Source organism: Macrobrachium rosenbergii, chromosome 22, assembly GCF_040412425.1.
Source record: "Macrobrachium rosenbergii isolate ZJJX-2024 chromosome 22, ASM4041242v1, whole genome shotgun sequence".
In the NCBI taxonomy this organism is placed as follows: domain Eukaryota; kingdom Metazoa; phylum Arthropoda; class Malacostraca; order Decapoda; family Palaemonidae; genus Macrobrachium; species Macrobrachium rosenbergii.
Window position 1 is genome coordinate 21,462,147 of NC_089762.1, and position 14,400 is coordinate 21,476,546.

At 39.6% G+C, this 14,400-nt stretch overlaps 1 protein-coding gene across 6 annotated transcripts in view; it reads left to right on the forward strand.

Moving 5' to 3' along the window:
* The window catches only part of LOC136850627 (uncharacterized protein DDB_G0284459-like), a 370,523-nt gene that overhangs the window by 283,840 nt on the left and 72,283 nt on the right, over positions 1-14,400 (forward strand). For all 6 annotated transcript variants that reach the window (XM_067124330.1, XM_067124327.1, XM_067124329.1 and 3 more), the window contains 3 exons: positions 4,983-5,053; positions 5,448-5,513; positions 14,324-14,351. In XM_067124330.1, coding sequence (XP_066980431.1) covers positions 4,983-5,053; positions 5,448-5,513; positions 14,324-14,351 — 165 coding nt within the window. The remainder of the gene's footprint in view (positions 1-4,982; positions 5,054-5,447; positions 5,514-14,323; positions 14,352-14,400) is intronic.

A 14,400-nucleotide genomic window follows, 5' to 3' on the forward strand; every position in this document is an offset into this window, starting at 1 on the left:
ATCAAATATAGTGAAAAAGGTTAAAAGAAATACTAATGAAAATATATTACTTTAAAAAGTAGAAAACTTCTTAAGAAAAAAAAGATTAAAAAAAAAAAGAATAGAAAAAATACTTTGGTATGGAAAAATAGCATGGGTTCTTCACAGAAGAAATGGCAGTTGAGCACACTTCCAAAAAAAAACACAGCTGTTTAAAGTGATGATCATAGAATCTGTAATAAAAAGAAAGTGGGTAAATTTTTCAAGTAAAAAAAAAGTTTTAACAATTTTTGATGGGTACTAAATTTGCATAGATTAGCATAAAAATTGTCATGGATAATCTTACATTATCACCAAACATCCCAATAAAAAAAAATACAATACAAAAGCAAAAATAAAAGTAACAAAAAAATTAAAGTGCTAGACCAGTGCCAAGATTGCACCATGATTGCAAGAAAAAATTTATAACCCAGTTATCAAGTATGGAGTGCTTATAGATTAAATCCTCATTATAGCTTAAACATATAAGATTAAAATCAGAATTTTTTTTTATTCTTACTTAGTAATTAGCACAGTTAAGACGGGTAAGAACTTGACGCATGCACACTGGCTTGTAACAACTGTGGCACAGGAGTCAACTGATGTTCGGTGCTCTTGGACATATATAGCACCTTTAATGTATGTCACTTTTGAATGCTTTGGCTGGTTCGTTTCTTGGTTTTTCAAACAAGCTGAAGGTTTCAGAAATGAGCAGCCTGAGACCACGTTGCTGGACTGTGGATTCGCTGAGTCTCTTGGCAACAAAGGAACGACAAATTTCCTCTGCCAAAGCTGCACCAAAGTCTGTCCTACATAGCTTAGTGAATAATGTGTGAAAAGGTGGTCACCAAATTAACAATGGCGAAGAACATGCACAATGGCCATCTTGTCTTCGGGATACAAGATTTGCTCGCATACAGCTGTTCTAAGGTGTCCACCCCTCCCTTTGTCGATGTAGAACATCTGCACATCCGTCTTCTTATTCTCAATGATGGTTGGATTGTGATGAAGAGACAGCAAAGTCAGCACCCTGTTTTTTTACTGGTACAGTAGCAAAGCAATGTCAATTTTTCACTGTGATTAAGATAGCCACTGATTCTCCCTGCTCCAAGTTGTAAGTTATCAGGCTTATTAGGATCTAGGGCATTTTATGAAACATTCTAATAAACTCAAAGCCTGGCTTTCAGAGTGACAGTACCAGCAGAAGGGATGTAAACTACTTATCTATTGTTACAGTACAACTGCATCGAACGTAAGGAGCCATGAGTTATTCTGTCAGGACCTCCCCTAATGTACAAGACTTTGACACTATGATGGTTTCCCCTTCCCCAGGTATGGGATAGCATTGTACATGTAATGTATACCAGCATTGTAGGGCATTACCAACTTCATACCATACCTAAAAATTTTAGATAGTTTTAAATTACCAAAAGTAATGTATAAGGTTCATAATTTACATGTAAGTATAATTTAGTTACAGGTATGTATGATGAGTTACAAATATTTATGGTTATTATTAAATAAAAATAACATTCTAAATTTTATTTTCCATTATATATACATATATACCCAAATAAACAATTGTTATAAAGATTTCATTATTACTTACTTAGCTGGAGTGTTGGGGATATAAACTTGGAAGATACACTGTCCCCAGAATGGCAACAGCTGTTCATCCGCAGTCAGAGTCCCACAAACTCCTTATAGCTGCAAACCTGTCAGTTTTCTTTCATTCCTCACTTGTACTCGAGTCATCAAAACGAATAGCCTTCAGAATGAATGCAAATCAACTTTCATTCATTGTGCACTTGTAGATTGGGCCCCCCAGGATTTATGACCATATCTCAGTTGTTGCGACGTGGTTGTCATTCTTTATACTGGAAGAGATGAGAGAAGCCCAGTGCTTACCTTCAGCTCCAGCAGGGTAATATCTTGAAATGCTGGCTTGTTAAGATTATATTTCACCCTGAGTTGAGCCATCTTGGCATTGCTGTGCGCACACACCATGGCAAATGTAACGTCGTTGAAGCAGAAGGAGACCTGTCAGGTGTTGGAACTCCATTGGTTACCATTGTGGGGGGCGTGGTTGTCGATGCTCCTGTTGAAAATGTGTTCCATGTGAGGGTTAAGCATGCTATACCAAGCATCCTGTTACATACCTTGAGAACTGGTTCTTCCAAACCTTGAAAATTGGTTCTTCCAGTTGGCATAAGGAGGCATTAACTGCAGGCCTAAGAACACCCTGCTTCCTCTTGCAGCTGTGAACTTCTGTGGAACTCATGTTGTGTAAGTCCAAATGGCCACATTTCATCTCATCACTCACAGAAAGCACTGAGACACTTGTTGATGGCACTGCAAATGAAGTAGAGGTACCAGAATGGTCAGCAATGGGTGCCATCATCCATGAGAGGGCCAAGTTTGTGTAGGGTGTACGCAGTCATCCCTCTCAGCTTTAACCACGTTTCCCTCCACATCATTGGTGTCCTCGGTGTCAACATGTACCTCAACCTTATACTGGCAGTTCTCAATCTTGTCCACATTGCTGCAGTCGCCATTTGATGAAAACAATTGGTGAAAAATCTCAGAATCTCTTAAGATTTCTTGTTGCCATGATGAAATCTGCATCACAGGAAAAAGCATATCAGAAAAAAATTCAGTATGTGAAATATGGCAATAACCGGCAGATCTGGCCATGTGAACTTCAAGGAACATCATTTAGCTATTTTACCTCAAAAGATAAAGTATGTATCACAATTACAACGCATTGCAGGAAAACTGGAAACAAATATGAAGCCACCAAAACTTTGAAGCCTAAGAAAAGGAACTTGCTGCGACTTTCTGTGGCTGTATCACAATTACAATGCATTGCAGGAAAACTGGAAACAAATATGAAGCCACCAAAACTTTGAAGCCTAAGAAAGGGAACTTGCTGCGACTTTCTTTGGCTGAGACTTCTACTCTCCACCAAGGCTCACAGCGAGTTGAATATGTGCAGGTCGTCCTTCCTTATATTTCCTGTATGATGTGCAGAAATATAAATAAAGTGGTATTGTGCATATGAATGGTTCCATTTTTGGACCCAGTTTTCCTGTCCAGGATTAATTGACAGATGACATGTCAAGTACAAGGAATATATCTTGCTGGAGTACGCAGAATCTTTGGCCTACACGCAACATCCCTGGTACCCCATCTTTTGCAGCTTTTCTGAATAGCTTGGCTACAGAGGAGCACTTTCCTTCACCTGCTGCTGTATCTGCTGCTGCTTCCTCAGCTCCTGTAAAGAAAGGGGATCCTCTTGTAGCAGTAGTTCTTGTAGTGGTGGACACCTAGTTGCTGCTTTGATTTTAACATCTTCAGTACCAGGAATACTAGAGAAGTTGGGAAATAAGCTCTCTCTTCCTCCTCTTTGTTGAGCTTGTTCTCAACTTTTGTTCTACCTTATAGGAGAAAGAAGAAGAAAGGACTTCTCAAAGGGAAGCAGAAGCCTTCAGTTGCTGTTGGGTGATTGTCCAGCCTCTGGCAGAGAAGGTGCAGGCCATGCCACACCTATCCTCTTAGACAAGAGGACTGCTGCTGACTTCCAAACGCCATCCCATGGGATCACCTGTGGATGAGTCTTTGTGTACTGCTTGCTCTGTGCATGCTTGGTCTCATTTGGCACATGCGAGGTTCTTGGGCCATGCATGCACAGGAAGCAGTGCAGGCTCCCCCCCCCTTCCCCATGCCTCTTCAGAGGGACACTGGGATGAGCCAGCTTTTCCTCCTCTCATGCATGAGGTTCTCCTCATTCCATGGAAGTATACAAGCCAGGCAATGCGCATGCTCATTTCCTTGCACTTTGTATAAGGTTGGCTTTTACTAAATATGGGTGGAGGGGTGCTATGTTAGTAGATTCCTCCACCAGGAAAGGTCTTGTGGGGCCTATTCTGGTGGAAGTTCAGTCCAAACCCCTTGAAATGAGGAACGAGCAAGAGAGCAGAAGCAAGGCATGTTTTCCTCTTGCAGGAGAGGATATGGCTCATGCCCTTAGGGATCTTTTAGGGAACTTGAGAATCACTTTGTAAAGATTATTTCCCTCATTCATGAGTGTAATAATCTTGGTGAGGCCATTTCAGCTCCATGCTAGGCTACAGTCTAGTCAATCAAGCTCTCCCTTGGAAGTGCTCCTGAAGTGAGATCATCAGTTAGAATTGCCCTAATCCCAACTTGTTCATGGTGTCTTGGATTAGGTGAATGGTCTGATTTGCATGTGAGGGAGTTCCCTGTTACCCAGCAGATCTTACTCATGCATTTGTATTGAGTGTGCAGACTGACAAATAACCTCAACCTAGAGAAACTTTGCCAAGAAGGCACTTCCTTCTTGTCAGTAGAGAGTGGCACCACAGATTCTATTGCCATTGCTTCTCAGCATGATCTTATGGCTCGAATGTGGTTAAACACATTGGCAGACTCTTGCTGTGGAGGTACCTCGTCTTGTGACTCATTGGTCAAAGTCACTGTAGATTGCAATTTCTAAACCAGGCAGCAGTTCAGATGCCTCTGGTGACCACAGTTATAATTCCCCTTGGGTGTAAGTTATTCCTTAGGCACATTTTGGATGGTAAACAATATTTGTGAAGATAAAAAATCTCTCATTGTGCATGTAACAAAATTTTGTAAAATAGTGTAATAATTCTGAGGCAGTTAATGAGACAAAGAGTATAGAAGGTAATATGCTGCTTAAAGAACACAGTATTTAGTTTCACTGTGCTCTTAAAGTTACTGTAAATTCTTACACATTTCTTTAAGCTTTATAGGATTATTTGTGAAATAACAAAGGTAGTCAGTGTTTTGAATGTTTAACAAAGGTAGTCATTGTTTCGTATGTTTGTTAAAAAATTATTGTATAGAAATTGTGGGGAGCCGTCTGCAGTTCCAATAATTTGTGATTTTATTTTGTATTTTTTTTTATTTATGTTTTACAGAGAGGGAATATGGTCCTGGAGTTTTCTCAGTAGGATTTACAGAAAGCCGAGTTTTAGCATTAGTTTGTGAGGTAAGCAGTGAATCTGTCTTTTATTGTTGAACCTGAGATATATATATATATATATATATATATATATATATATATATATATATATATATATATATATATATATATATATATATATATATATATATATGTATGTATGTATGTATATATATTGTCAGCAAGTAATTAGTGCAATTGTATATTCTGTCCTCATTTAATTTTATGTGCATGAAAATTTTTTTATTCTGTGTTCCAGTGTTAAGTATTTATTTGAATAAAATATATTTGTGCAATGAGAGACTGTAGCTTAATGTTTAAGGAAAATGTATGTATACTGCAGTTGATGTATATTATTCTTCAAGACTGTAATTTGTTACACAACACAGAGTGTCGTTTTAAGGTAGTGTTTTTTTTCCAGATATGTAGTGTACAGCTTACTAAATCAACACTTGAGGTACATGCAGATGGCATGCAACATCTAAAGGTGAGATGGTCTAAGATAATAAATTGCATCCTTCTAACAAATTAGAGCCCGTTTCTCATGTGTGTTTGTTAGACAAAATATTGTGTTATGTAGGCTAACATTTTTGTTAAGGGTCGCCAGCTAAATACAGTACTAATCTCATTACTGTATTGCCATACTCTCAGAGGAAGAGCATTTTTGTAATTCATTAAGCATCTGCAGAAAAACACTTCATAAACAGAACAGCTCTTCTCTCTAACTGCTGTTACCATATATTTCATCATTCTTTTACCCCTTTTTAGATTCTGATGACAGCATGCCAATTTCATACCTTGGGATTATAACAAATTATCAGTAAAGCAGTTCTAAATTGAGGATAATAAAAAGTTTTTTTTTCCTAGGTTTCTATTTGTAATAACAGACATAAATAACAAACAATACAGATCAGTGAAAAATTCATTTATTTTGCTTTGTGGTAATGCTAAAGACAATTTAAAAATCTGATTTTTTTTAGTTTAAAAAAATGAAAAACCTGTTCTTGGCTAACTTTGATGCATAATTTGATGTAATACAAAAAAGTTTGGTTATTCAGTCGCAAAGTGAGATAAACATACAAAAAAGTACATTTACAGTAAACCCCTGTATTCTTGGGGGATGCATACCACACCGCGAATAGCTTAAAACCTGCGAATATTTATAACCCTTCTAAAAACACTTGGAACTGCCTATTTTGATAGTTCAAACAAAAAAAAAAAACTGAAAATGCTTATACAGGTATTATTATCCTACTTACAGTGGGGTTAGGTTAAAAAAACCCATCCTTTGTTGGAAAAAACATATCTCGAATATAGCCTAGCCTACGCTAGGGTATTCGGTACCATATATACATATATGGTAACCCACCCTGCACTATAAAGTATAGTCTATGCATGCATTGTATGGTAATTATTAATATCAGCTAATTCTGGAGGTTCATGCAGAGTGACTTATGATAATTCAGTACAAAGAGAAACTGAGTAACAAACAAGAATTAGCTTAGCCTACTCTATGGTATATCGTATATATATATGCGGTAGCCTAGCCTACATTATACTGTACTCTATATTCACATATCGTATTATACAAATGTCAACATAAGGAATATGCATCTTTTCCATGGATATTTTAAAATGTTATGCCGTAATTCACTGTATCCAATAATATTGTATATATTCTTATATTACTTTTCTATTATAAATTGCGATCGTAGCGATCATTGTTTTGGTTTGGAAAGCAAGTACATGGTAAGTTTATTTCGCTTTATTTAACTCAGTTTAGAGCAATTTTCTTGCTTCTATTTAGCGTAAATGAGTCTCTAGGTACTTTATTTATATGGAGCAAGGTTATTTTTCGTTATACGAAGTGTTTTTAAGTCGAAATATAACTGAAATATGTCTCGTTGTGAAATTAACTTAGCTGTTTTTTTCGTTAATAAATGACGTACCGTTTGAGGTGTTTGTTTGTGTAAAAAAAAATCAAGATTCCATTTGCTATTTTCACTTGATTTCATCATAATATGAGCTTTACATATTTATCGTTTATTGGTGTAAAAATAGCAGTAATGTGTTCTTTCATGCCCAGTAGTTTTGATTAAAATACTCTCTCTCCAATTTTAATTATGGTTGAGTTTCATCCATGTTGCCGATGCACGATAATTTATTGGAAGTCCCCGGTTTACGACAGGGGTTCTGTTCATACACCACGTCGTAAGCCAAAAATCATCGTAAACTGAAAAATTATTGAAAATCATAAAAAATCCTAAGAAAACCTTACTTTTAATGCTCTGGGTGTATTGAAAATGATGTAAACTGCATTTTTATTGAGTTTTTCATCATAAAAATCTACAAATTTTTATTATTCTGCCATTTTGGAGTCATATTTCTTCCGTCGGGTCGGCGTACAACACGTGGTAACCCTGGAACGTGTCTTAAACCGGGAAATAATTTCTGAAAAGCGTTGTAACCTCGGAACATTGTACGCCGGACCCGTCGTAACCCGGGGACTGCCTGTAGTCATTAGCAGCTTGAACATTATTTTCTCAGACATTGTTTTCTCAGCTTCAGCTACAACTTGCATCGTAAATTTAGCAGTATATTTCCTTGCTGGTCTTTTATCCATACCGAATAAGGGTATAAATATATTGGTCCTATTCTACTTAACTTCATTTGTACTATAACTACGGTAACTGTGTATTACCGTATGATGGTTGAAATACAAGCAAAACAGCTGTTGTTATCTGATTCGGTGATGAGAAAAACAACAGTTTCTCGGTCGGTTGTTTATGGCTGTACGCATTTACGCAAGAGTATAATGTTACTAACAATACTTTTATCATTCTCTTTTACTTTTTTAACTAGAAGATGGGATAAAGAGATGGAGGAAAAGAAGTTGGTCTATTGTAATTTGGTCTTTCTCTCTCGCTGCCTGGTTGTACGCTGCTGCCTGCGCGTGCACAAAATTTATAAATATTTTATAAATATTGTCATTTCAGTATTGATTGCTTACCCCATTGCAAAATTGAATTATCGTAAGGCGAATTATCGTAACTCAAGCACTACCTGAGTATTTTAATAATTTTATCACAAAAAGTGTATTTAGTCATGAAAATGAGATGAAAATATAGTAATTAGTGAATATTTCTTAGTGCAAAATACAGTGAGTTGGCGAATTTTCAGCAAATAATGTGTGTGTGTGTGTTCCGTAGAGAAATCCGCAAATAGGTGAGTCCGCGAATCGTGTATTCAACTTCAAAGGGAGACAAAGACTAGTACTATTGTATTGTGAAAAAATAGTCAGTGAGCAGCTGAAGAAAATTAGTGCTAAGCTCTTAATTGGTAAGGCAGAACTGAGTTAATTTTTCTGCCTAATTATAAAATTTTTCAATAGGACAGTTTTAGCAATAAAATTAAGTTCTATCATTAGGAAAGATAAGTGAGAGCTAAATAAAGTAGCTTAGTGGCCAGGTTGGACTTCTAGATGATGATGATAATAATAATAATAATTTCTGGATCGGGTCCCGTGTCACCCGGTGAAATAGTCCATTCAGCACTTATTAATAATAATCTTAGATACCAGAGAAAGCTAAATGAAATGCCCAGTTAATCCCAGAGGGTCCACTAGATGTCTGTCTCATTGGAAACATGAACTACAAAAACACGGAACTTTAACTAATGGGTTCCCAATTTCAAAAGTTGAAGAGAGGTTTATAAAGCCCATTAATTTTTACTGACTACAAGCAACACTGGTTTCATTCCATTTTAGACGTTTTTAGGTAAATGTGTTTTACCTTATTTTGTGCTCTAGTTTTGGGTTTATAGTTTGGCAGTTGGAAGGTTATGATTCTAATAGCTATTTTATTATTCCTCAGAAAGCAGAACTTGTTGATGAAGAAGAAACGGTTTTTTTATTCCTTTTAATTAATTCTTTTTATAACTCCGCCTCTTGTGACTTATTCTTGATCTCGGAAGGTTTAATCCATAGTTCTCCGATGCAGGTTCTTAATGAATCCTTCCAGGTTTTATTTACATCTCGGTTTCCTCCTTTCGCCTATTTCTTTGTCCTCCTTTGGCTGAAATTGCAGTCCCTTCATCACCGGCAGATGCGTCTTTATGCTCTCCCGAGCAGGTTACCTGATGATCCGTAGGTTTCATATATACCTGTCGGTTTTACCTCCAGGTCAAGCTCCGCCTCATGTGGCTTATTAATAGTCGCTCTTTCATCTGTCTGAACTCCGTCTCTAGTTTATGGTGGATTCTCCTTATAGTTCAGACAGCACATTAGGTTTCATATAAACCTATCGGTTCTCCGCCTCTTTGGCTTATTAATAGTTAATCTTTCGGTGTTTGGGCTCTCTCCGATAGATTCTCGGTGGATCTAGGTTTCATATACGCCTATCGATTTCCTCCGCCTAAACTCCGTTTCGGAGAGATTCTCGGTAAATTGGTAGGTTTCATATACACCTATCGGTTTTTCCATTCCAAACTCCGTCTTATATAACTTATTGATAGTTGTTCCTCCGGTGTCTGGGGTCCTAAATTTTCCCCCTCCTGGAGGTTTCAAGTCTCGTAACTTATCTTAGTTTCTTCAAGTTAATTGACGAGAGTTTTCTGAAGGATAGAACGGCCTTCTGTTTCGTTCTCGGACCTCAACATCATGTAAACTTGATAAGTAGGTGCGGAATAATTGAGACAAACCTTCTCCGCTTAGAAATAGGAATTAGGTGAGGCAAAAACTTTTCCTTTAGGGGTAAATTGTTACCTTCTCATCCTTTTTTACGGTTCCTGGTCTACCGTCCCTAAGGTGATCAGTAAAAAAAAAAAAAAAAAAAAAAAAAAAAAACAACCACCCTTTTTAAACCAAGAAAACTTTGTCTCGGATCTCTAATCCGGTGCCATCCACGAGTTTGGCCTCGTCTTCTGAAAGGGACACAGCCCAAGCAAAGCAAGGCGGTTACCCCCTCCTTCCTTTGTTGAAAACTCTTTTACGGGTCTCCTTATTTGGAGCTGTTATGAGGGTCATTGTCAACCTATTAAACTAACTATCTACGTCATGGTCCATGCCTTCCCTTTCCCAGGAGCTTAAATCCCAAGAGATTAATCTCAAGACTCATTGTTAATGGATCACCTGTTAAGTCCTGCTCCGTTCCGAATTCTATTTCGGACATCTTTCTTTTCCCCTCCAGTCTGGGAATCTTTGTGCCTTCCCTTTATGCTTCCCAGCATGAAGGCACCCTCCCTGTCAGGGTGTGGGCCACGGAGGTTGGTGGAAGGGCATTTCTTCCCTTCCGGTCTGGTATCCTCTTATCCGGGTTTTACCAGACTGTCAGAAAAAGCATGGCATCTGTCTGGCAGGATCCATAAGTGAGCCCTCATCAGGGGCTGGACACATCGTCTCCTGAGGACTTCTAACGGAGTGGCATGGCGGAGAATTCAAGTTCACGCCAGCTGTGGGGTCTTACACGTGCTCTCTTTGAGAGCCCTGTTTTTACCCCTTGTGCTCGAATGTAGCCCCTCTTATCAACAGGCTTGTTTTGAAAATGTATTGCTGAGGCATTTTGGGAGACAGATATCACAGATACATTCACAGTGAATCTTTCTAACCCCGGACTACGCTTCTAATTTATTCCAGCTTACAGCTCCTAAGCTTCGGAGTCAATTTGGTGGAAGCTGAAACAGGGTGTAAGTCAGGCTTGCCCGTTCCGCCTTGAGCTGAAAAATCTTATGGAACAGTTTCACCTGGAGAATTAATCTTTTCCCCAGGTTTGTATTCTGGCCCGTCTGGGGCTACTATTGTTACCCAGAGCCTCCGTTCTCATGGGTGTCTACCCTATTTTGCAGAAACAGTCTGATCTTGCCGGGACCTGTCCCAAGTCCGGCAAGAAGTTCATGTAGTTCAAGAGCCCCCTGCTCAGGCGGTGGTGCAGGCTCTTCAGGTCTCTGCCCCTAGACAGCCCAGCTCTCACTCCCAGCCTCCATTGTTCGATGTTTGCGGGTTCAGCCAACACATCAGTGATGTAACGCCCCGTGTGTCTCTGCCTCCCCACGTGCCCGGGAGTTTTCTTTGGAAAACAAAAACCTAAAAAAAATTTTCACTAGACATTTGGCCAGAGGCTCTGACCCTCGGGGTTATCATAGGAGCAGGATGCATCCTACTCCTCTCCGAGAAATTGGGAAGGCATTCGCTTCACAGGAGGCAATCAAGCCTCCTCCCTGAGTATTTCTCATATGGGTGGGAGGCTGTACCATTTTCAAGGGGCCACTGGAACTTCAGTTCCTGGGCCCAGAGTAAATGTTATCAGGGCCGGGGTGGAGCTGGACTGTTGTTCCCCCAATCAGGTTCAATCAGCCTCCGGCCAGAGTTCTGGGGTCTTTGATTAATAGCCTGTCAGGTTTTTCAGTCTGCCAAGGAAGTTCCCTTCCACTGGAAAATTTTTTCAGGCGTGTCCCGTTTGTTTTCCTTATTCATGGGCAAGTCTCGGTTGCTTACAGTCTTGTGGGTTCGGATCCACTGCGCTCGTGGAGATAACCACCTCTATAGATGCTTTCTTCCTTTCACATCTTGGTTGCAGAAAGGTCCTATCCTTCTTGGGATTCAGACTCGGAAGCAAGCGCACCCCTTCAGGTTCATGCCCTCCTCAATGCGGCTCCAGAGTCTTTGCCAGTTTGAACAATACCGTAGTTCAACAGCTCCCGGTATTAGGAGGCTATGCTAGCTGCATATCTAGTTGCCTGGCTCATTTGGGCACCCAGCATCGAGGAATTGCCTGAGGGCACCGGTCATTATAATCGGTTTCTAGAGTCTTTGGGCTTCTAAGTAACCAGGAAGGAATCCCACCTGATTCAGGAGGGTAGCCTTCCGTAGTTATGAATCCAGTGGAAGTGGAAAGAGATAGCAAGGGCATCTTATCATTTCATCATCTCAAGCATACCTCTCCCGTGCCCAAGAAAAGGTCCTGGGTTTTCTCCAGTTTGCTTCAGTGACGGTTCTCCTTCTGAAGTCAAAGCTGGAGTTTATGACCGGGTATGGTGGAGTCAGGGGCGTGTCTCCTTGATTCCTCCTGCTTGAATAGTGGCCTCGGCCTTGCACAACTGTCAAGTGCTTACCAAAGTCAGTTCCTCTCCAGCTTTCCCCTCCGGCCTCAGTATTCCACACCGTCACCTCCCTGGGCGGGTGAGGTGGATATTTTTTGGCCCAATGAAGTACATGGTACTTAGTCGGTCCCGTTCCGGCAGTTCCATATCAACGCTTTGGAGGCGGTGACAGTCTTCCTGTCCAGTGAAACTTCTTCCCCCAAGATGTTTCCTTTTAGGCTGGTTCTGAACAAAACAGCAATAGTGCGCTGCGTTAGCAAGTGGTTTTGGACTCAATTGTTTGCGTTCAGGTTATGGTTCATTCTTCTCCATAACCAACAGACGCAGGTGCCTCTGTCTACCACCCTTCTCGTAGGGGTCCAAAGGTCACTGCTTTTTCCCTATCCAGGGCCTCCCCTGGTGTCGGAATAGTCCTTAAGCGTCATTCAGGTAGTCTTGTGACCTTTTCCTGGGCCTGGAAGTAGGTCTGTTTGCAACCCAATTCAGCCACAAACTATCAAGCTGTCCCGTCTGGTATAAACTCAGCCTGTGTCAGGCCCCTCAAACTCTGATGTCCTGGCTTTGTGGTCTTTGTGAATCTTACAGTTTAGGAGGAAACTGATATTGGTCCTGTTATTACTGTTTTCCTGAAATCAGTTAAGGGATCCTACTCTACTGCAGTATGGTTCTGCAGTTAAGTAACTAGCACTCTTCACATAGTTTTCAAGCTACAGTACTGATTACGCATTGGCCTCGAGGAAAGTGTTTTGTTGGAACCAGACTCACAGGCCCTTAACTTTCATCCCTAAGGTCTGTGTTCGTCTAAGAACAGTACTCCGTCCACATTCGGTTTCCTGGTCTTTGAGTAATGTATCGGAGTTAGCTTGGTAACCAACAATCATCTTGTTCTTATCTTTCCTTGTTAGAGAAGTCCCAAAAATTTTTAATCAGCTTAGCTTCTAGTGTTAGTTTTCCTGTACTGTCTGCCCTGTCTGGCGGAACCAATCAGTTTGGTTTGATAGCAGGAACCAATCAGTTTGGTTTCCCCTCATCAGGGGTAGTGTTGTAATTCCTCACCCTAACTTTCTATCTACAATTGAAGGTCCTCATTTTCGGTGGTCACCTTGAAAAAGAATCCCTTTTACAAGGTCTGTTTCTGTGTCCAGTTTTTCTCCTTGCAGGCTTTTTTTAGACAGGACCTAGATCAGAAATTTTGTCAGGTCCTCTCCTTTAAAAAAGGGGGGGCACTATTCTAAGCTCATGATCTTAGACGGTGACCACTTACATTATTTTCATTACATGAACTTAGAGGACCTTACTTATGTTCAGGGTAGAATTCTCCCTAGTTTTCAACGTTTCTATTTAAGTCTTTAATAGCATAAGAATGATGTTTATTTCTCTGTTACTATTTAGGGTGAGGGGGACCCGATCCAGAAAAAGGATTTTGACAAAGGAAAAATCTATTTCAAAGATAGGGGGGAAAGGTCACCAAGGTAGACCCACCCCTGTTTTTCATTCTCTCCTCCCTTGATAAACTTCATTCTAGTGAGGTGGGTGCTAACATGGAATGCGGCTAGTGTTGCCTTGATACAGTCCATAAGTAGTGCATGGGCTTGAAACTGCACAAGAAGAAGTTGGGACTTTTGACATTGGGAATCTCTATAGGATAAGGTTCCGTGTTTTTGTAGTTCACCCTTTTCCATACACGACTCCATCTAGTGGAGCTCGCTCTGGGGGTAGTAACTCCAGCATTTCATTTAGCTTTCTCTGGTATCTAGAATTGAGGAATTACCTAGAAATAAGTGCTGAATGGACTATTTCACCGGGTGACACGGGCCCCTCTCCAGAAATAGATTTTTCCTTTGTCAAAATCCTTTAATAATAATAATAATAATAATAATAATAATAATAATAATAATAATAATCTTCAAATGAATATTAAACCCCCAGGAATCTCAGAGGGTTATAATGTCTGTCTCATTAAGTAAGCACATGAAAGTGGACAGGTAGGGCTGGTGTGGAAAGCTTTTAACTAATGGGTTGAGCACTTTTAAAGGGTTGAAGAGCTTTATAAAGTATTGACATTAATTTTTACTGATTGTTAGTTATGGTTTCACTTAGGTAGACTTTAGGTAAATGTGCCTTTATCATATTTGTAAATGCTATTGTAAGTGATTTTGTTAAAGTTGGATGAAATTCTAATAGCTATTTTATTATTTTCAGAAAAAGAACTTGTGGGAGAAGAAGAAACGTAAGTATTTTATTCACTTTTTAATTAATTCTTTTTTTATAATTTGTGT